Source organism: Nanorana parkeri, unplaced genomic scaffold (assembly GCF_000935625.1).
Source record: "Nanorana parkeri isolate BGI_ZX_2015 unplaced genomic scaffold, ASM93562v1 scaffold573, whole genome shotgun sequence".
In the NCBI taxonomy this organism is placed as follows: Eukaryota; Metazoa; Chordata; class Amphibia; order Anura; family Dicroglossidae; genus Nanorana; species Nanorana parkeri.
In genome coordinates, this window is record NW_017306841.1 from 843,113 (window position 1) to 866,848 (window position 23,736).

The window sequence follows — 23,736 nt, forward strand, 5'->3', positions numbered from 1 at the left end:
GGCTACAGTGGAGTGTCCTTGTTACAATATGTATATATATATATATATATATAATCATGGCAGGGCTCTGCCATTGCAATATCTTTTATTTCATTTTTACCTGATTTCTTTTTTCTATAGTTGAGCTTTTAGAGCATGTACCTCTTTCAACCAAGATAACAAGATAGCCATGTAATAGGTACAGCTCATCTCCTACATACCTTCTGCTGTGTGCCGTTTCTCAGGCTAGTCATGTAGTATATTCAGGAGCACGCAACAAAAGAAATTGTGTGATTAAAAGAGCTTAATAGGATTTGATTAAACAGCAGAATGCGTAATACACTTGACATTTCGGAACACCTCCCCATCTCTTTTAGATGTAGCTTACAATGAAGCAGCACACAAGCATTTGCAATGTAACAAACACCACAATGTATCATGTCAGATGCCTGAAGAATAAAACACAAACAGCATGCTCTTAGGACCAAGAGGAAATAATGGGTCATAGAAACAAAGTACTAGTAAGCAAAGCATAGTAAGAACAAACAAAAGACTGGGTCGGCAATCTATAGTAAATCTGATATAAAGGTCAAGCTTTTTCTAGTTCAGCCCAATCACTTAATTCCCCATCCACACTAAAGTGTGTGGACGAAGAAATCTTCCCTGCCAGGCTATTATCAGAGTACCCAAATAATGACTGCATCTAATTGCTTGCAGTTACTGTTTGGCCAAAATGTTTCCACCCAACTCCTTCGACAAAAGCAGGAAACATGTATGGCCAACTGTCTATACACGCTACAATCACATGTCAGGAAGGGCCAATCCATAGTGAGATTCTATGCACAGCCATTCATAGCCGGCTTTCTGCCTCATGTTATGCCACAACAGGAAGAGACAGGTACCCTTGAGGACCTTAAAATGCAATCCATGCTATTTTTTAAGCTGTCCTATGATCTCAATAAAAAAAAAGCTGCTCTAGCTGCACTACGCCCCTCCTGCTGGTAGTGCTCCCCCCAAGTAATTTATTTTTACCACAAATTGTCCTCAGTCTTTCAGGTTGAATGGTGTCCAGTGTCATTCAACCCAAAAGATATATGGTGAGCACAGGGTGTCATGGACCCGCCACTATTGGGGTGCCACTACAGTGCCCTGCCCTTACAGAGAAAAGATGCATCATCGAGGACCATCTACCGCTGAAGAAGATATGAAGACAAAGAAGACATTGCTCGACACGTGACCAGGCTGAGGAAATCTGGAAAAGGTAAGTATTATACAGTCTCATGACTTACACTTGAATATGACCCTTGTAAATTTGCTTTTTTTGCTTTTCAGTTTAAGTACGGTATGTGATGAAAAACTCTATCTTGATCTTTGGTGTACGTCGAGTGAGCCTAGTTTGTTTTCTTAAGGTTGAATACCAGTGGGGGTGAGCGTAGAGTGGGGATGGGTTTGAACCTAATCAGGTTTTTATTGATGTTCCTTTTGGAGATATTTTCCCCAAGTTCTCCAGAACAATGAAGATCTGTTGAAACACTGAAGTCATGGATGTGCAGTCCGTTCTTAGCTAGGAACAACCAAGACCTTAAACATGTTTTAAATCTCCCCTACTCGACTAATGAGGTGATTGCTGTCAGAGACAGATTTTGCTAATTTCCTGTCCTAGTGAGACAACAGGAAGTGAAGGGCATCTCTCCTACAAGGATACATTCATCAACAAAAAAAAAGGGGTTCCAACTCTATCCAAAACGAAGAAAAGAGTTCTATTTTAGGGACGAGGTATCACACACGTAGGCTAGAAATACTTGTCTTTACTCGTACTCCACAGCTGATACAGGGAGGGTTCCTCCCCTGGAAAGTCAGGTTTACCTTTTTGCTCAATAAATAGTCTAAGCAAAGATCTTTTAATTGCAAGGTTTGTCTTGTTGTCTCAAGTTGGCGACGTGCTACTGACAACTGGATCAGAACTAAAAATAAATAACAGCGCTTGAAATACAGAGAGCCCCAATGAGCTCACAGGTTTTTCCCTCCTATGAGAGGTCGTTGTCACTTCCAGTGGAACTGTCCTGGAAATAACTAGAAACATGATCCAGACATCTAACAGAACTATCCTTCAATGTACATACCAATGGTAGATTTTTTTAACATTGTTGATGTGGGAACAGTTAATTAGAAGGAAGTAATTCTCTCTGCTCTCATGGCATATAAGATAAAAGTCTGATCAGCCTACGGAGTGATATTCATACACAATTCTGGTGGTCAGTCGACTGGCTGGATTTAGTCCTTTTAACCTTAACAATGACCTTATTAGTTGAGCTGGCCGTGCAGCTTTTGATTCTCCAATCCATGCTAAACAGCGGGGATGAAGGAATCTCCCCTACCGAACTATTGATTGCAGGGGATTGGCTGCAGTTCCCATCTGACTGGCTGCAGTCATCATTCAAGCTACAAATTTCCACTCAACCCCTTCAACAAAAGTTGATTGAAAAGTAAACTATTATGAAGCCAGGTTGTGCCAGCAGGGCTATCCAGGGATCAAAGTTTGGCAGATTCCACAGACTTTACAGACTAATAAATTCCTGACATCTCACATTATACAGCGAAAACAGCTCCACCTTTTATCATTAAGGGTGCATTCACACCAAAATCTGAAGGTATTCACAGGTCCATGGATGGTCTACCTTTTCCTCAGTGCAACAGACAGCAATGCATTATTTTTGATAGTGACAAAAAAAACAACCCCACAGTACTTTGTAATCTTCTTTTCCCCTCAGTATTTCTCAGCCTGTTGGTTTGGACTGGGTCATACTGTCAAAGCACCGATGGTTTAAACTTGTTGGAGGAATGTCTTCAGGATCCAGAATATGAACAGCTGCTAAATATTGCCACAAGTGGATTACCTCCGGTCGCAAAGTCTCACCGAAAACACATTGTAATCGTCGGTGCTGGGATGTCCGGATTATCAGCGGCAAAAACTTTACAGGATACCGGTCATAGAGTAAGTAGATACATTTATTGGAAGTTAGTCATAGATGTTGTTTATAAATTCTATCAGCCAAGTATCAATATACTATAGTATATATCAATATACTATACCCTGGTGGTGTATGATAAAGTGTGGCAACCCCGGGTAATCCACTAAGAACTGTTAAGGCCTCAACCTCAAAGTCTAGGAATGGCCAAAACCCTTTGAACAGAGGTTAAAACCCCTGTCAGTTTTTTTGCTATCTTTGTCCTGTTGGTGAGATTTCCCTTAGCATCCTGTCCGGAAGATGCAACAGCAATTGAGTGTAAATCTTTGCAAAGTTAAGGGAATTCCCTTTGTAGACAGTTACCACCATAGCAAATGTCCATATTGGAAGATATGCTCTCACCTCCTGTTCTGGTAACAACTGTAACATTTTGAATTTACTTTGCTAGTGACAAGGGTGACCAGGACAAATAGAAAAGGTACATCTCCCAAGTAGGTGAAAGCAAAGCAATTCAAAAACCTGAATGACGCTCTAATCCTCCTATACCCCATACAATAGTGAATAACATAATTTGGGCTATACATGCACTTTACGATGGGGCTGTTTTTTGCCCAATTTAACACTTCACCTGCAAGGGCATAGAGAAAAAGGCCTGGGTCAGATGTTGTACAGGGCTAAGGGTTCTCTCCCTGCCTCCATGTGAGAGCGCTGCTCTCTAGTAATTGATCACTCAGGAAACTGTCCTTGCATCCTTGAGGATGGGGAGAAAGTAATACATGCCTACATCTATAAGTACAGAGAATTTGCTCTGGAGAGGGAACCAAGCAGCGCGGAAGCAAAGAAAAGGGGTGTATAGAGAGTTGGGTGGAGGTGGCCACATTTAAATGAACCTCCTGAATATAAGTAGTCATCTCCACTAGGAAAGTCAGAAATGGATAAAGATTTGGCGGTAGTAGTTGACTACAGATTAAACAATAGTATGCAATGCCAGGCTGAATCTAACAAAGTACTGTCAAGTCAAGGGAATGTACTGTAGGGACAAAGCAATAAATATGCCACTTTATAGATCACTGCTTTGGCCTCATCTTGAATATGTGGTTCAATCTTGGTCACCAATCCCCAGAAAGGATGTCCTTGAGCTGGAGAGAGTCCAGAGAAGGGCAATTAATGAATGGGCTGGAGGACCCAAGCTATGAGACAAGGTTGCTAAATTTAAACTTCTTCACCCTGGAAGTGAGGCGTTCAAGAGGACATGATTTTGATGTAGAACATGTTTAATGGTGATGGCAAGATCAGCAATAAACTTTTTACTGTACAAAGAAGACTAGAGTCCACCACCTAAAATTGGAAGAAAAAAAGATTTACCCACAAAGGCCGTAGGGGCTTCTTTTCAGTCAGAGTGGTTACATCTTGGAACTCTTTTCTACAAGCAGTAGTATCAGCAGAGAGTATTGAATCATTCAAAAATCATTTATAGGGTTATTCACTAAAGGGTGAAGAATTTGGAGAAGGCAGGGGGAGTGAATAATCTAGGAGAACATAGCTGAACTGGAAAGTGAGCTGAATTGGAGAATTTTTCCAAATCATCTATGTTGTCCTAGATTGATCACTTCTACTGCCTTCTCCAAACTCTTCACCCTTTGGTGAATAACCCTGTTAGATATCCTACTCAAAGACTATAACATGCAGGGGTACAGCTACTCTTAAAGACTAGAACACAACGGGACTCATTTAAATGCATATTCCCATGCATGCACAAACACACATTCACATGTCTTTATTCAACATCAAATACTATGTAACTATGTAAGTACTTAATCTGTCCCAGGTCAGCAATGAATGCCCATTTCTCTTAGGAAAGGTAACTAGAAACAGTGGTTCTCACCTTAGTGAGGCCAGGGTCTGGTTAATTCTTCCAAAACCTTCCATTTCCCAACAGTAAAAAAAACTTTATATTCATACATTAGTTGAGGTGGTTCAGGTGATTCTTATCCAACTTTGTCCATTCTGCTTAGGATGAGTTGCCATTGTTTTCTGCTCCACCTATGTCCTGACCCAAGAATAAGCATTACGCCATACTGTCCTATAACTCAGAGTGTCATTAATGGTTTCAGAGGGTATAAGACTTCTTTGTCAGTATTCAAGAAACCCTTTATTATGAAATTGGTGTGGTAAAGCAGTCTTTTTTAGTTCAAGCAGCCATTATCCTCTATAGCTGGACCTGGCAATCCAAACTGGTTAAAAAATGGACTACAGGAGGAATGGAAGAAGGAAAGCTTTCCTAAAGCTTAACAGACCAGGCAGCCAAAACCTCTTTAAGTCTAAAAATTATCTAAAAATGACCCTGTAATTCCACCATATGTCACATTTGTGTACTTTTTTGGTATATTTTATTGTTATACTGTATGTTATAAAAGGTCACATACCAAACTTGATTTAAATCCCAACTAGAAAGAAATATAACTACAATCTATTTGTATTATACATAAGTATGAAAAGATATATAGTAAAATATAAAGAGAGGTTACATACAGAATTGGGATACTTCTAGAAAATAATTCTAAGAATATGGTTTGATGACTAAGTATTGCTTGGAATTATTATTACTAAATTATTTCTGCAGTCAAATGGCATAACTAGGTGTGGTGTGATAGCTGTAACCAATTAAACTTAAACTGGAGTGGTAGCTGGTATATAAAAAAAGGGTTAGCAGCTGTACCAGTACATAAAAATGAGACAGGGTGCCAATATAAATAAATCTAAATTCTAAGCATACAACTAAATGCACAGATATAAAATACATATATGGTAGCTGTGCCTGCCAAAAGAATTTGTATTTCTTCATATCCAGTCATGAATTTTAAATAGCTCTGCCACACAGCACTGCCCTGACTGCCAGGGCAGGAGACCTAATTTTTTTTCTCTTACTGTTAAGTAATACTTACAGGTCGTTTCCCTCCTCCAGCCTGTGACTGGTCAGTGAAAGAAGAAGCATCAGATTGATGAGTTTATCTCTCTGTCACTATGCTCTCTTCTCTATGACCACACTCTTATCTGTCTCTTTGTGCTGCTTCTCCCTTCTGCTCATCCAATTTGAACTCTGCTATACAGGGACTGTAAGGTGCTGCTGCCAGGTCAAATTCAAGTATTCACAGTGCTTGCATTTAACAATAAAGTACATGGCAGGACAACTATACCTTTGGTATAGTCCTTTATGTTGTCCTTTAAGTCATATTCTCACCATCAAATGTGCAGCCCACATGTTCCGACACTTTATTTTCTCCCTGTTCCAGCGATTCTATCCACACAACTTCTATTTCTTCTATTTCAAATCCATTGGGTCTCCTTCATTCCGCACATTCGCGCCATGCTTCATTCAATCCCAGAGAGAGCCGTAATCCTAAGGACTGCTAAAGGCCACCATAGACCTGGTAGGAGAGCTTTTGGAAGACCATATTTAAAGCTAAAATGACTCATTAACAGAGAACTCTATTCAAACCTTTTGTTTAGCTTGTGCATAGAACAGGACAAGTTTAGAACTTCAGTCAGATTTTTATTGTTGCTGGTGTCCCTGTTGGGGATTTCTTGTTGAGATGGCAAATGTAAGAGCAAATCTCCTTAAGGTGAAAACCAGAAGCTTCAAAAACCCAACAGATATTTAGCCCTTTTTCATTCTAATCAGAATTATAAACATTTTTGGACTGGAGTTCCAGTTTAATTAATGGCGGATAAGATTGGATTTAGTAGAAACATTATAGGAAAATATTCATCCTATGCTATATCTCAGGTGACAGTCCTGGAGGCCAGTAACCGAGTAGGAGGTCGTGTATTGACCTATAGAGACCCAGAGGGCTGGTATGGAGAGCTGGGACCCATGCGTATTCCACTATCTCACAGGTAACTATAAAAGACTCTTTTGTATTGATAAATATTTTACATATCATTTTCTAAAATTTACCTTTGTACCTACTGATAATTCAAAGCTAAGGCTGCCAATTAATTGAGGATTCCGATTTTCATGTTTACACTCTCCATCAATGCTCCATCCTATCAGTAAGTGCAGAATCCCACTCTTTCCCAGAAAGCCTTGTGAACCTTAGTATGTGGAAACTGGGAATCATGCATCTGTTTACTTTTACAGGATTTTACGGGAATACGTGCGTCAGCATGAGTTGCAGATAAACCCCTTTATCATATCTGATGAAGACAACGTATACTTGTTCAATAACATAAGGCAACTACAGAAGGATGTTAGTAAGGAACCAAACCTGTTTGGGTTTACATTGAGACCTGAGGAAGAAGGAAAATCCATTGATGACCTATCTGAAATCGCATTTCAGGTAACCACTGGTTCCCAGAATATAATATATCCTTAATATTGGTATTGTCATGGGTAACAGAGGACTGCTGGCTCTATCTACAGGTTTTGTGTGGCTCCTGGAATGCCGGGGCGGGATGACAGGAGTATTATGTAAATCCTTGGTTCTCAACTGGTGGGTCGTGACCCAAAAGTGGGTCGCGACCCCGTGTTCAGTGGGTCGCCGCATGCCTTCCACTTTTCTAGGTGAGAGGCTTCTCAGTCTCCCCCTAGTGCAGCAACGTCAGTTATCACGCTGAGCAGCCAAATATGCTGCCTGGCACTGATTGTCAGCTTGAGGTAGGGTGAGGTGGGGATAGCTGGGGGAATGGCCGTGAGGGAGCTCCATCCATTCGTGCGTTGCTTACAGCTCCCTCGCATGTCCTGTAGAGGTGCGAGGACCGGAGTGACATCACATTCTGGCTGCCAGCACCTCTACAAGGTGCACAGGGGAGCTGTACAAGCAATGCACATATGGATGGAGCTCTGGCACAGCACAGCAGCCCACACTGGACCCCAAGCTGAGGATCCACTCCAATTCTCATAAGGTTTTTGAGGGCCCGTTCACACTAGTACAGTGCGTTAATCGAACAGTCCTGTGCAATTAACGCACTGTACCATGTAATCACATATACTAGTACGCGTTCTGGTGTGGGAGGTGCGTTGCGCTGTCATTCATTTGAATGGCACCCCAAATGCACCTCCCGCCCACAGTTCAATCGCGGTACCGCAATGCCGTGCGCTCCATTGCAGTTCGACTTGGGTCACGATTTAACGACCAAGGACAAATGTGGGTCCTGAGTTTACACAGGTTGAGAACCACTGGTGTAAATCCAGCACGGAGCAGGAACAGGGTTAGACCAGTCAGAGAACAGTATACCGCATTGCTAGCTAGTGGTAAGTGGCTCTCAGTGAGGTGCAGGGAGTGCAAAAGTACAACTCCCAATATACGCCTGCCTATACAAATGAAGGCCCACATGAGACAGGAAGAGTCAGAGTGCCAGAATGCACTGCATGCAGACAAAAGCAGATGGAATCATGACTAGGATGAAAACCAGCATACAAATACAGAGAGCAACAGAAGACAAAGGCAATGCAAATCTAATCTCCATTGTAACTTATCACATTTTCTTTTTTTTAGTTCGTAAAAAGAAATATTGGAGAAAACTGTTCTGCACTCTTGAACCAGTTTGACAAAACTTCTCTGCAGGTAACATAATTAGGCCATGACATTAGCCTACTTGCAATGGAAATGTTAGTTTGCAGCCAGTGTTAAAATGTAATGTTTGCATGTATGTTCTGTGACCACCACGTGTACTCCATTGTGCTGACATTTTAAAGAGTATCTTTACTTTTGTAAATACATGTGCCTCTTTTTTTGTAACCAGGGATACCCAGAATATTAACATACAGTATGTAACTTCTTGCATTTCCTTTCACTGTGCTTTGACTGCTTTTATCACAGTCACAGGCCAATGTGAACATTGTATTGTTTACATTCAGCTTGTCTGCATCTTCACTAAAACCAGAATGAGTAACAAGATATTGTACTAACAGGTACTTGCTTTATGATTATGCATCTTTGGTGCAAAGTGTGTCAAGTTATCTTGTGATTTCTGCTTATGTTCTGAGTGTTATTTTCAAATAAGCCTCAACAAGATATTGTACTTCATTCAAACATGTGAAGCGGCGCTATCACCCAACAAGTAAACAAATATGTGCAAAAACCAAATATTATAGTGAACAAAAATATGTATGTATAATATTTTTCAAATATTTTCCAAATTAAATCTTCTAGTCAACTGTTTGTGTAAATCACAAGGTGATAATCTAAAAAAAAACTCCAAATGACTAATAAAGTAGCAAGGGGCGTCTTATACACGGGGGCCGAGAGGAGAACTGCGGTTGCGAAACTGCCGAAAGTGCCAATACCACTGCAAACTACCGTAGCCTCACGAGTGAAACTTCGGATTGCAGAGACAAGATAAGTTTTCCTTCCTCCGTCTTATAGACGGAAAAATACGGTAATTGAAACAAAGTGTCCATAAATTAATTTAACGCAGGCAGCTCTCTCTCTCAAAAAAAAACTTCTACGCGTTACGTCTAATTGACTTCACCAGGAAGCTTCTACGCGTTACGTCTAATTGACTTTATTGATGAAGTCAATTAGACGTAACACGTAGAAGCTGAGTCAGTGACGTCAGAACGCCTGGAGAGAAAGCGGAGGACAGATCTGACATCCAGGAATGTGATTCTGATACGCGATTTTATTCGTTTTTATGTAAGTGTATTTTTTTTTCTTTTTATAAAAAATTTTATGCATACGGTGTGCGCTATGATTTCCACTTCTGTCTTCGAGAGATCTTTTTGAGATGAAGTTGGGCTGTCGGTAGAGGAGAAAAACTTTAAGATCAGGATTGGTCTCATCTGAAGGAAGGAAGATCACAGCTTCAAATAGTGTGAGGAAGGAGTTTTACCCTATAAGAAGCGCTTTGAGACCCAAGGGTCTGAACACGGAGGTGAGAGGCTTATTTATCAGAGCACTGGTGTTTTTTATGAGCACATCAGCAAAAAATACACACAAGAAATTACAAGAGTGGGCAGAGTGACGCACAAAGAAAGACTAAGGCTGGGTTCACACCTAGGCGTATTGCATATGCGCGTTTGTCACGCGTTTCGCGTCGTGCATTTTTACCGCGAACGCGCGTTTCCGAGGGCTACTTGGCTGTATCCCAATGGAAACGCGAGACCAAAACGCCCCAAAGAAGTACATGTACTTCTTTGGGCGTAGGCCGTTTTGTATCGCGTTCGGACAGGCGGAAATACGGCAAGGTGTGAACCAGACCCATTGAATACAATGGGATTTAGATGTTTGAGCGTTTTGTAGAGCGTTCGTCGAGCATTGAACGCGCTAGAAAACGTTCAGGTGTGAACCAGGCCTAAGACAACACTTTTTTTTTTTGAGAGAGAGCTGCCTGCGTTAAATGAATTTATGGACACTTTGTTTCAATTATGTGTTTTACACACTGACACAGGACGTTTGCTACTTTATTAGTCATTTGGAGTTTTTTTAGATTATCACCTTGTGATTTACACAAACAGTTGACTAGAAGATTTAATTTGGAAAATATTTGAAAAATATTATACATACATAATTTTTTTTCTTTTCACTCACAATAGTATTGTTCACTATAATATTTGGTTTTTCCACATATTCGTTTACTTGTTGGGTGATAGTGCCGCTTCACATGTTTGGAATGATATTAATGCAGGCTCATGCAGCCAATTTAAGTGAGCAGCTGTAAGGAGAAACGCCCAGTTTTCTTAGATTAATCGAGCGCAGAAGTCCCTGTAGATAAGATATTGTACTTACAGGTACTTTCCATAAGCTTTATGATTATGTATCTTTGGTGCAAAGTGTGTCAAGGTATTTTGTGATTTCTGCTTATATTCTGAGGCAAGTATCTGTGCAGACCGACTCTTCTTCCTCATTTTCTTCTGAATTGGTGACAGGGATGTGCTCCTGTAAGTGTCTTGCAGGCTAGATAGTGGCCAGAAATTACAGGGAAGGGCTAAGTACGAGAAAGGTCAGTGTCCAGACCAGGTGCCATATTGTAAAGGCCAATTCTCTGCTGCACTACACTCATGTAATCACTGGAGATCACCAACTGCTGGAAGCAGAATGTCCCTGCCAGGGCCGGCCTTAGGGGTGTGCGAGCTGTGCGGCCGCACAGGGCAGCATGGCAACAAAGGCGCCAGTCGGCCGACACAGCTCGTCCTCGGGGCGGCTTCTCTCCTCCTCACCGCTGGCCATCCGACAAGACAGTGCTCCCTCGTCCGCCCGCCCCATGACTGGAGCGCTTGTCTGATAACTCCGGTGTTTGTAAATAACTGGAGACACATAGTACTATGTGCCCCCAGTTATGAATGAACAGACGTAGCCCTCCCAACAGTAAAAAATAAATAAATAATAATTTAAAAAATATATAAAAAAATTATACAAAATGTACAAAATTATTTTACAAAAGGGAAAACTGCCCCCACCCCCTCTCACACACACACACACACATATTATTAGACATGTGCAAAGATTAAACATTATTTTCTCATGAAATGAACGAAAACTAAAAACGTTTCCATTCGTTTAATCAAACAAAAACATTTTTATGCGATTTTGGATTCAGCCATTGGCGTGTTCTGGAGGCAGGGTGCATGACATCATATAACACTGCACGTGTTGGGCGCTGCCATCTTAGTGTATATCTAGGTATACACCAAGATGGCAGCGCCTATATCGGCGTGTGACGTCACCTGATGCCACCCATGCATGGCGTCATGTAACGTCATGCTCCCCGCCTCCAAGATGGTGGCACGCATTCACAGAACACGCCGGTGGCCAACATGGCCGCCGCACATTCTCAAACAAATTATTATGTGCCGGAATACATTTTTCGTATATTCGGGCAAATAGCAATTCATTAATTTGCACGTAGTCTGGGTTCTGTGTTCTAGTTTTTATTTTTACTTTTCTAGATATACTTACTTGAAAAAAGGGATTGGCATGACAACCTGACACTTTATTTTTATAGACTCTATTTTAGTTTGACATTTATTGTTTATCACTTGTTTGCCTTCTCTTGTTTTATTTGATAAGAATACTTATATTGTGTCTACAAATTTAATACCTTTGAATAAAAGTTTTATTTTTATCATACTTTTTAATATATTTTTGTTTGTGGCTTAACAAAATGTGAGTCTTTAAATGGTGTGGATATTGGGGGAAATGGGTGTGGTTACTGGGGATGTGGCCACTGAGGGGTGTGGTCACTGAGGGGCGCTGTAAAGCTTTCTCGCACAGGGTGCATAAAGGCCTAAGGCCGGCCCTGGTCCCTGCATACGGTCAGCAGTGTTGAGAGCAAAACTATAAATTGACTGAGCACAGGGATTTCTCTAGATGTGTATTTTGCTCTACACATTTGCATGTCTGCAACTGTCAACTGAGAAAAGAATTGGGCAGGGCTTTGCCAAATTTACACAAGGGCTGTCGGCTTGGTTGCAATGTCCAGTAATTCTTCTGTTTTAAATTGTTAACAAGGCAAGTTACCATCCTGGCAAAATGTTCATTGCATGTTCTTATTTCTCTCTGAAATAGTCCGTCCTGTTTGATGAAGGGCATTTGAGCACTGGTGCTCTCAATATGCTTGGATACTTCGAGAATACTCATGGTCAGCCCTACGTCTCATTTATGGAAGCAATGCTGGATTCGTATGTTTTTAGTACCCCAAGGTATATATTCTCATATTTCCTCTTATAAAAATATGTACAAATAATAAAGGCTAAAGGGACCACCAAAACTGAGGTCACAATATGAAATTGGATTGTCTACTACCAAAAAAAAAAAAAAAGAAGAAAAAGGATGCAAAGTGCTATGCTGTTTACAAGCACTACAAATATAGAATTAAATCTAGCAAGTAAACTCCAAATGAAATTAAAAGAGATAAAAGAGACTGACATTACCCACTGTCACGTTTCGAGTTGGTTGGCCTCGATGTAGATAATATCAAAGAGGCAAAGTTGTGTGACACAAAATGGGGGTAGCCATTGAGTTCTTGGGAACAAATCAAAATTTGGGCTGGGGGTTGTAAGGTGCCAAATAAAGCTTTACAGGGATAAGTATGGTCACTTGTAGGTTATATGGCCAGTATAGCAGCACACACAGGGTGGCTATTGTACTTTAAGGGCACTAACCCATAGCAATCAACCAGAATCTACACTGAGTGGCCAGATTATTATGACCACCCCATCAGTACTTCGTTGGGCCGCCTCGTGACTCCACGAGATGTTGAAAGGTGATGCGAGGAATCTGACACTGGACTGTTGCCCTTCTGTTGTCTTGTACCAGTCTTGCCACTCTCTCCGTTCTGCCCTAACATTGACTAGTCACTGACGGCCACAATTCGCACGTTCAGACACAGATTTTCGGCTGACAGTCCAGTCTTTAAACACTTCAACAACAGCTGCTCTTGAACATTTAACAAATTCTGCTGTTTTGCTGATACTCGCTCCATGGCTCCGAGCGCCAACATCCCACGTTCAAAGGCTGTTAGATCGCGTTGTTTACCCATATCTTCAGAAAAAAATCACTTCTACTGTAGTGGTAAACAACCTGCTTCCCTATTTATAATGGTCTGGCCCTCTAGCAACTTCAGGGCACAATTATAGCTAATTATAGCTAATTTGCCTACAAACATCAGGTGGTCATAATAAACTGGCCACTCAGTGTATATTGCAATGGTGTGGCTTCTACAACGTAAATTCTGATTGGTTGCCATTGGTTACTGTGCTTAAAGTGACACTAAACTCAGGAGTTAAATCTTAAAAATACATTCAAGTACTCTAACAAAAATGTATCTTATTTGTGTATCACTCGGCTGTAGATCCTCAAATCATCTCTGAATTGGTGCAGACACTGTCCTTCCTTCTGGAGGGGGGCTGCTTTTGTTCTCAATGGTCCCTGTGTGCATTGTAAAGTAGTCACCGCTCCAAGCTCACTCCCATGATGGACTACAATCTCACATTTAGTTTGCTAATTTGTATTGAGAAGTGTTACAGTGATTTCTCCAAAGTGATAAGGAATCCCCTCTTAGACAGTTGTCCCCGGAAGAAGTGTCCTCATTGGAACATGTACCCTTAGCTCCTGTTCTGGTGACATCTGTAAAATGTAAGATTTTCCATCACGTTATTCCAGTTAAACATTTCTAGGGGTTCTATCCAAAATAAAATAACAAAAGTTTTAAATTGCTACATTATTATAATTCAAAGACTTGCAGATAAATATGACCTTATTGATAAATATTCTATTTCACCAGGTTGGATGAGATCACTGGAGGTTTCGATCAATTGCCTTTGGCCGTTGCTAAAGGTTTGGGTAACGTGATCAGATTGAATTCTCCTGTAGTTAAAGTCACAAGGAGTGGAAAATCGGTGATTGTCCAGTACCGTAAAGATAAGTCCACCCCTCCCACCAGCATAACCGCAGACTACGTCATCATAACATCTACTGCGAAGGCAACCAAACATATTAAGTTCAGTCCTCCTCTGAGCAAAGACAAAAATGTTGCTATCAGTTATGTTCACTATTCAAGTGCAACAAAAATCTTACTGAGCTGCACTGAGAGATTCTGGGAGAAGGATGGTATAGTCGGTGGGAGAAGTATTACCGATCGCCCATCGCGTTATGTCTATTACCCAAGTCACAACTTTACCGGAGGAAGAGGTGTTCTCCTTGCATCATACACTTTCGCGGATGAGTCGGACTTCTTCCTTGCCCTCAGTGATGAAGAGTGCGCTGATGTCATTTTTGAAGACTTGGCTGCCATCCACAGGAGACCAGAGGAGGAGCTCCGACGCCTCTGCCCTAAGGTCGTGGTAAAGAAGTGGAGTTTGGATCGATATTCTATGGGAGCATTCGCTGATTTCATCCCGTACCAGTATACTCACCTGTATGAGCACCTGTCTCAACCTGAAGGCAGAATATATTTTGGTGGGGAACACACGTTAGCTCCTCATGGTTGGATAGACACAGCTATCAAAAGTGGCTTGAGGGCTGCAAGAGCTGTTCACGAAGACGCCAACACCTTTCTCCACAGATAATGTAATTGTATATGTGTATGAATATAGCTGCAAGCTATTTTATGTTTGCCCTTTAATAAACTGCATTTTACTTGACTTACCTAGACTACAGTGGAGTGTCCTTGTTACAAGTCAAGTAAAATGCAGTTTATTAAAGACCAAACATAAAATAGCTTGCAGCAGCAACATAAGACAGTCCTTTATATGGCTCAGTAGCTTTCCTCATGAGCCCTCACTCTGCTCTCTCAGCAGTGTGTCCCAGCTGTCCTAGGGTCACCGACCTTCCCAACCTCTCCCAGCCTTCCCTGGCTGTTCCACGTGTCCCACACGCACCTGGGTCTGCTGTGGCTCTGTGCTTCCTGCACTCACACAACTCCAACACACCTCTGAGCACTGGGCTGGCTTCCTAATAAGGCTGCTCTCAGCCACATGATCAGCCCAGGCTGGTCATTGGCAACACCTGGCCCCAGGACTGGAGTTCTCATCCCACCCAGAGCTCTAAGAGATCTCCAGAGCTCCAGATCCCAGCTACAATTAGGAAAACCTGGAATAACCTGAAAAGCCAGGCTCTTCCTTATAACATGCTTTATTTTCTGCACCCTCTCAGCCCCTTTGGCTGAGAGTCCTGTGTGCCAAAGTCGCCATACTACACTGTGGCATTGGCTTACACTGCCACATATTCCCCCCCTTTGTTCGCACCGGAGGAGCGGACACACCAACAAAAACTGCCTGACCATCTAACACCTCTCAAAATCTTTTCCCCTTTGTCTCTGGTCTTGTCAAACAGTCCGTCATCCATAAAGGGGAACCCTGACCCCACAACACTATCGGAGGTACCAAGTTGACCCCGTACAGTCTTTTTACGTGTGCGTTTCCACCCGTAACCCTGTACCGTCATCGGGCCCTCATCCTTCCTTTTTACCCAGTCTTTATCGGTCTCTGCCACGACCGTCAAAGTCGCCATACTACACCGCGGCTTTGGCTTACACTGCAGATATATAGATATATAGATCTATATATATATATGTGTGTTAATTGTTCCAATGCACTCAATAGAACATACAGTATTGTAGAATAAATACATATTTGTACTTAAATAAAGTGCTATTAATAAAAGTCTTGGTGTCATAAATTGTGTTTGCTGTGAGAAGAATTCCACCAGTTTGCTACTTGAGCAATTATACAGCTTTTACAGCAAGAAGCTTCATCATTGTTTAAAGGTTGTGTAACCAATCAAAGTTACTTTGTTCTAGTCTGATAAATCACACCAGTCACCGCCCCGAAAGAGAGTGATCTAGTTCTGTAGCTCTTTCCCAATATTCGATTTTCCTTGACTAAATTGGCTCTTGGGCAGCTCCTCACTACAAGGCTCGATCTAACTAGGGGGTCCAGCTGGTATGTTCTGAGGTAACTGCAATTGAGGTTTTACAACCTTCTTAGGTGATGGGTGACTTTTACCAGCAGGTATTCCTTACAACGACAATCACTATGTACAGCCCACAGGCATAGAGGGTTGACCTAGAATGAGAGCTTTATTCCCCTGTAGACATTTACCCTCAGTGTTAACCAGAACAGGAGTTTTTGGTGCCAGTATCTTGGCATGGTTTACTATTAAAGTCAAGGTTAGGAGGTTAAAGGATAAGTTAAATGTTAGTCTGTAGAGTAAAATGTTAGGTTTAAAGCTGCCCATACACCTTACAATTTATCTGCAGATTTTCTGTGGTCAGATGGAAAAGGTGCAACAGATTCCTCCATCTACACTTAACTGTGTGGATGAAGTAACCTCCACCTGGGCCAATCTGTTGCACTTTTTCCATCTGACCACAGAAAATCTGCAGATAATTGTAAGGTGTATGGGCACCTTAAGGGTTAGGATAAGTGTTAGGTCTCCTTCTCACAGGTGTGAAGATTAAGGGTTGTTGAGATTCTGTTCCACTTGTAGTGTTGCCATCACCTGAACAATGCATAAAGTGTTCAGAGCAGCAGCCACCTCCTTTAGTGTGTCATTAACTATTTAAACTGGAAGAGGGATGAATAGCACTGGGAGCCCCATCAGGTGTACTTTCTCTAACTCTGCTGTCAATAACCATGTTCATAGAAAGAGAAAGCAGAGTGAAGAGAGAGAAGACATCATCAGCATGTGTCTGCTTTTCTATTGTCCATTCAGCAGGCTGGAGATGGAGAAAGGACATCATTGTATTCCTTCTACAACTGATGGCCCCATTCACACCTGTGAACAGGGCCAATCGCATAAGTCTCATGAATAACCCCATGAGACTCATGTGGTCTACTGCTTGTGGGAGGCGCTGCTCAATGCAATGACAACTTCCGCCATCTGCAGCTGTTTTGCAAGCAATTGCACAGCCGATTACCTGCAGACCGTAAGGACTGTACATGGATTTAGACTGTGCGCAGGCTGTGCAATTTCCTGCAAACAGTGCCAGGAGATGACATGCATCTTTTAGAGGAATGTGATCAACCCAATTCACAAGTGTGAATATGGCCTATAATGGTTACATGTAGGGATGCACCGATATCGGTGCCAATACTGAGCATCTGGGCAAGTAACCTCTGAGCTACTCAAGCCAACTTCATTTTTTGGCCTAACATAATGGACTATCTCTTCTTCTCACTCTGATGGCAGCACCCTTGATCTCAAATTCTCCTACCTCTGCACTCCCTGCAATCTCACCAATACCCCTTTTCCACTCTCTGATCACAACCTTGTCAGATTCACACTCTCCCTCTCATCTGCCCCCAACATTCCAACCAGCAAACCGCCACCCGTAGAAACCTTCGCCACTTCAACCCCTCTCTTCTTTACTCTGCTACAGACCACCTTTATGACAAAATCAAAACCCTTTTCTACCCTGACCTTGCCACTTCTCTCTACAATAACTTACTCTCATCCTGTATGCAGGGGCGTATCTGCCGCGAGGCAAACAAGGTGTTTGCCTCGGGCGGCAGATTCCGGCAGGGCGGCGAATGTACCGGCACGTTGCACGCATACCTGACTTGCGGGAGCAGCTACACGGTCTGGATCTCTGTCGGATGCAGACCGTGTAGCTGAAGGACACACTTGCCCCTTTCACCTCTTATAAAATCAGGCCCCGTCCACAATAGCCTTGGCTGACAGATGACACTTGAAGACTCAGAAGACATAGTCGTGCACTTGAGCGACAATGGCGTAAATCCAAATCCCTGCAAGATTTCACCCAATATAAATCTGCCCTCCAAAATTATAGTACCTGCCTCCACACAGCCATACAGACCTACTTCATTACACTCATTAACTCCCTCTCATCTAGTCCTCGTCAACTCTTTTCGACTTTCAACTCCCTACTTCGTCCCCCACTGCCTCCTCCAACCAACTCACTGACTGCCTAGGAAATTGCCACTCACTTCAGAGACAAGATTGATGCAATTCGCAATGAAATCTCCATTGTCCAGACCTCCACCACTCCAAACATACCTTGTCTGCCACCACACTCACTACTCTCTTCTTTTGATCCAGTTACCCCCAACAAATTCGCTACTCTTTTGTCTAACACTCGCCTAACCGCCTGCAATGTCCAGCAAGCTTCTGTGTGTGGATCTCAGCTGCGGAGTGACTCTGTGCATGGCTTAGGTAGAGGGTTAGCTGTCGCACTCTGTATTGAATGAGTGAGGTCGGAACCCCTAGCACATCATACACCATCACAGGATTGTGAACACAGCAGTTGATAAGATGAGAAGTCCTATAGGTCCTCAATTGTCATTCATTGGGCCGTGTTGGGACTTGTAGTTGCACTAGTTAACTTCACTAATGCAAGGCAATACAATGATGGTACTGTTAAGTGGTAGGATAGTGATGCACGGTTCAGGTAAACAGGATAGCAGTAATATATATAAAGGTGTAAGTTAGCTGCATTCATTCAATAGAGTACTGTCACTTTAAGCCAATGGAGGATATGCAATCTTGTATCAGACTGAGAATACCGGTGGTACTTGCGATTTGGTGTAAACAGTCCAGATACCCCGAGCCACTGGTTGCGGAAGCTTCACGGCTGTGAATCCTCGGGAGGAGGACAGCAAGGTTCAGGATGGTGGAGGTGAATGCACTACAGTGGCGTAACCAGAGTTATTGGCGCCCGGGGCAGAACATTTTTTTTCGCCACCCCCCCATATTATATAAACATCCACTGGAACTGTACCCCCCACCCCCACACATATATATCAGCTAAGGAACTACAAGTCCAAGCAAGGGCAGGTGTGTGTGGGTGGAGCCGTCAGCAGTGGCCCTGCCGACCGTCTCCTAGCGACGGAAATGCTGTGTGAAGGCCGGCCCACTCTGCCTGTCACTGAGACACTGTACGTGCCTGAGAGCGGCGTCTGGGAGTAGAAGACCTGGAGGGAACGCGACCGGCAGGTCGCCTAGCAACCAGACGCCGGCACGGCTGACCCAGGGGACGGAAACCGATTCCCTGACACCACCACCCTCTAGCTCTATCCTACACTCCCTTACTCACACCTTCAATCACTCCCTTTCTAATGGTGTCGTCCCTACCCCTCTAAAACAAGCACTGGTAACTCCCATATTTAAAAAAAAACATCTTTGGGGCCCACAGGTCTAAACAACTTGAGACCCATCTCCCTGCTGCCTTTTACCTCCAAACTTCTTGAACGGCTGGTCTACAACCACCTGAGCAGCCACCTGACAGTTAACAATCTCCTTGAACGGTTCCAATCTGGCTTTCGTCCGCAACACTCCACAGAAACTGCCCTTTTAAAACTTACTAACGATCTACTAACTGCTAAAACCAATGGCCAATACTCTGTACTCATACTTTTAGACCTTTCTGCTGCCTTTGACACAGTTGACCACCCGCTTCTCCTTAATAAACTCCATTGCCTTGGCATCCAAGACTCTGCTTTCTCATGGTTCATCTCCTACCTATCTCAGCGCATCATCAGGGTCACCTACAATTCTACCTCCTCCTCTCCTCTTCCTCTTTCATCCTTTGTCTCTTCACGTATCTCAAATCTACTGTTAGGATCCAGAGCGCCTCCTGGTGTCACTGGAGCTAAGCCCTGCAGTTCCTGTGCTAACCTGCAGGTGTCTCCAGGCAGCCAGGAACTGTTAGGTACCAGACCACCACTGGGTGGTGCTGGAACCTGCAACTCCAGTGCTCACCTGCGGGTGTCTCCCAGCTGCCAGCACTTAGCCATCACCTGGTGCTTCCTGGGAGGGTATTTAAACCCTCCCTGCAGTCAGGACGATTGCTCAGTATCCTGTTATCATTTCCTGTGTATCCTGAGCCTGTTACCTGTGAGCCCTGTTACCTGTTTCCTGTGAGCCCTGTTACCTGTTTGCAGTCCTGAGCCCTGTTACCTGTTTGCAGTCCTGAGCCCTGTTACCTGTTTGCAGTCCTGAGCCCTGTTACCTGTTTGCAGTCCTGAGCCCTGTTACCTGTTTGCAGTCCTGAGCCCTGTTACCAGTTTGCAGTCCTGATTCCTGCTTGTTGTCCTGTTGCCATTACCTGCTTGTAGTCTTGTTGACATTACGCGCATGTAGTCCTGTTGCTGTTACCTGTCTATTGCTATTATTGCTCTTGTTATATGTTATAGGTGTCGGGGGTTATATTTGGTTGGGGGTCACATTGCTTATTCGTGCTTGCTTTTGGGTGTTTCATTTGGTTTGGCTGGTTACAAATAAACTGTATATAACACATTTTGCCTTGTCCGGTGTGGTCATACGTGTTTGGTCTTCCTGTGTGGGTACCTGCATACGGTGTGGGGACAACTGTGCCGGTACCCGTGACATCTACTCCGTGACATCTTAGCATGGCTATTCACACCATTACCTCAAACTCAATCTGTCAAAAACTGAGCTTATAATTTTTCCTCCTCTCCATGTTCCCTCCCCCAACTTCCCCATCACAATCAACAACACTACGATCAACCCCTCCCATCAAGCCAGGGTACTCAGTGTTATCCTTGACTCTGAGCTCTCCTTTCAGCCCCACATCCAATCACTATCCAAATCTTGCCGACTCAACCTCGGTAAAATTTCCAAAATACGCCCCTTTTTAACAAACGAAAGCACAAAGCTTCGAATTCACTCCCTCGTAATCTCTCGTCTAGACTACTGTAACTCCCTCCTTGTTGGCCTACCACTAAGCAGGCTATCCCCCCTTCAGTCCATCATGAATGCTGCTTTCAGACTCATTCACCTTCCCAACCGTTCAGTGTCTGCTGCCCAAACCGTCCTCTCGGCTCCTCTCAAGACCTCCTGCTCTCTAGCTCTCTCATTACCTCCTCCCATGCTCGCCTCCAGGACTTCTTCAGAGTGTCCCCCATCCTCTGGAACTTCTTACCCCATTATGTCCACCTATCTCCTACGCTGCCCACCTTTAGGCGATCATTAAAAGCCCATCTCTTCAGGAAGCCTACCTCATCTCAACATAACTGTCGTTTACTTCCTCCAATAACTCAATCCAAACAATTATTAACTTTTGTATCACTTGCCCCCCCCCTACTAGATTGTAAGCTCTCACGAACAGGGCCCTCCCAACCCTATTGTTCTGAAACAATAAAATCTGAAAATACAACAAATCCCCAGCACACCTGCCAGCTGGCCTGCAACAAAACAAATTACCCCGTCTAACAGTATGCGTTAAAAGCACAAACCTTTGGCTAAAGGTTTGTGCAACTAAAACCTCTGCTTCTAACGTATACTGTTAGACGGGGTAATTTGTTTTGTTGCAGGCAAGCTGGCAGGTGTGCTGGGGTTTTTTTGTGTTTTGTATTATTGTAAGCCTTCCCATGTGCACCCTGCTACAAAAGCTGGTTATGCAGTTGCCATCTTTTTCTAGTTTGAATATCTTGGATGTGGTGACGCTTTGGAGATCCCAGCATGCATCTGTGGTTGCTGGGCCTCCAGTGCGTCCCTGCACCTTGTGAGGAGGAGTAGGCTACTTCCTGGTACACCTGCATTCAATTTATCAACTGCATCAATATGCTCCCACTTGGAGACTCATATAAATAGAGTTAGGACCACACTTTACAGAGGTGCCTTGACGGTGGCAGTGTGGCTTCTACATATTTTTGGCCAAAGGTTTGTGCAACTAAAACCTCTGATTTTTATATGCAGACACCACCCCATGTTCTACAGCGCAGCAGAAAAATCACAAATTGAGAAGTGCTTTCCTCACTAATGCACATCAGACCTACCAACTTAAACCCCTCAGACATATGGGAAACTAAGGTTGGTCATTGTTTTACAGACTAACACAACCTGTTCCATTATTTATGACATTCAGTCAAGAACAGTAATTACTGTGGGGTGTCATCACATTTTCTCTTTTGCAATGTTCAGCTCTGTAGCAGAACATTTCCTAACACATGGCTATATTTATTCAAAAGTTCTCTTCTATCTCATTTTGCATACCCATGGGTGCATAGCCTGAAAGTGTATCACAAGCTTATATGTTTTATTATTTTTGGATATATCGTGTAAGAGTTAGAACTCCTGTTAGTTTTTTCTTTATTTCTTAATATTGTGATCCATCCTCACTATTTGTTCTGGTGACCGGGAGCAGACCAGTTATCAGAGCAGGAAGTGAGGGGAAATCTGTTTTAAGAAGCGATATTCCTTCTCTATGGAAAGATCTTCTCCTATTTCCTGCTGTGTGCCATGCAGGACACAGACTACAAAGAGAAAGCATGACAGGGGTCTTACCTGTTCCCCATTTTCCTAGTCCCCCACACGTGCCCTACTGGGGCTACATTGTGTAGCCCACTAAGAGTTGGGCACCAGGTAAAAACAATACCTTAACTCAATCACCTTGGGATGGGGAAATGTTCATTTTCCATGAACAGGGTGGAACGTATGAAGATTGTGGAACCACCCTTTTCTAGTTACAAAATCCCCTCCTTGGTAGCGGGAAGTCTGCATAGGTATTAATTATCTGTTTTGCATGACTGATGGTGTGACATCAAAATGTGATTATGTACGCATTACCTACCAGGGCTCCTGTTTGTGGTCCACTAAGAGTTGGGCACCAGGTAAAAACAATAGCTTAACTCAATCACCTTGGGATGGGGAAATGTTCATTTTCCATGAACAGGGTGGAACGTATGAAGATTGTGGAACCACCCTTTTCTAGTTACAAAATCCCCTCCTTGGTAGCGGGAAGTCTGCATAGGTATTAATTATCTGTTTTGCATGACTGATGGTGTGACATCAAAATGTGATTATGTACGCATTACCTACCAGGGCTCCTGTTTGTGGTCCACTAAGAGTTGGGCACCAGTTAAACAATAACTTAATCCAGTTACCATGGAATGGAGATGTTGATTGACAGGGTGGGATGTATGAAGGTTGTGGAGGCACCCTTGTCTAGATAAATAACTCATCCTTGGTATCAGAAGGTCAGAACAGGTGTTAGGCCTTGTTCACACCAAATGCAGACCAGATCCGGTCAGGTTTCTGCACACGCACGATGCGTTTTTGACGTGTTTTTAAAACGTTTTTGATGCGTTTTTTTTTTTTTTTCCAGGAAGCTAACAAGGTTATGTGGTAATTTTCTTTTACCTCTGACCTTTCATTAGCTGTTCCGATTATTTCCTGCTTCCTCTGACCTTGTTTCACATGTAACATTGTTGCAACATGGATCCATGGGATGCAGGCATGCTCCTATTGATGGTTATTATACTGCTACGCCATTGTGTTGCTAAGGGGATACATATGACATGTAATATCACAGACAGCCACACAAGCTGCATAAAAAGTAGCTGCAGGTGTCAGTGAGCAAACAG

General features: G+C 43.0%; 1 protein-coding gene across 1 annotated transcript; it reads left to right on the forward strand.

Moving 5' to 3' along the window:
• Positions 1–1,147: 1,147 nt before the first annotated feature.
• Positions 1,148–14,958, forward strand: LOC108791771 (L-amino-acid oxidase-like). The gene is made up of 8 exons (XM_018562342.1): positions 1,148–1,212; positions 1,312–1,355; positions 2,751–2,974; positions 6,736–6,845; positions 7,090–7,288; positions 8,447–8,515; positions 12,458–12,591; positions 14,175–14,958. Exons 1-8 carry the CDS (start codon positions 1,148–1,150, stop codon positions 14,956–14,958), a joined length of 1,629 nt encoding a protein of 542 aa, XP_018417844.1.
• Positions 14,959–23,736: the final 8,778 nt, after the last annotated feature.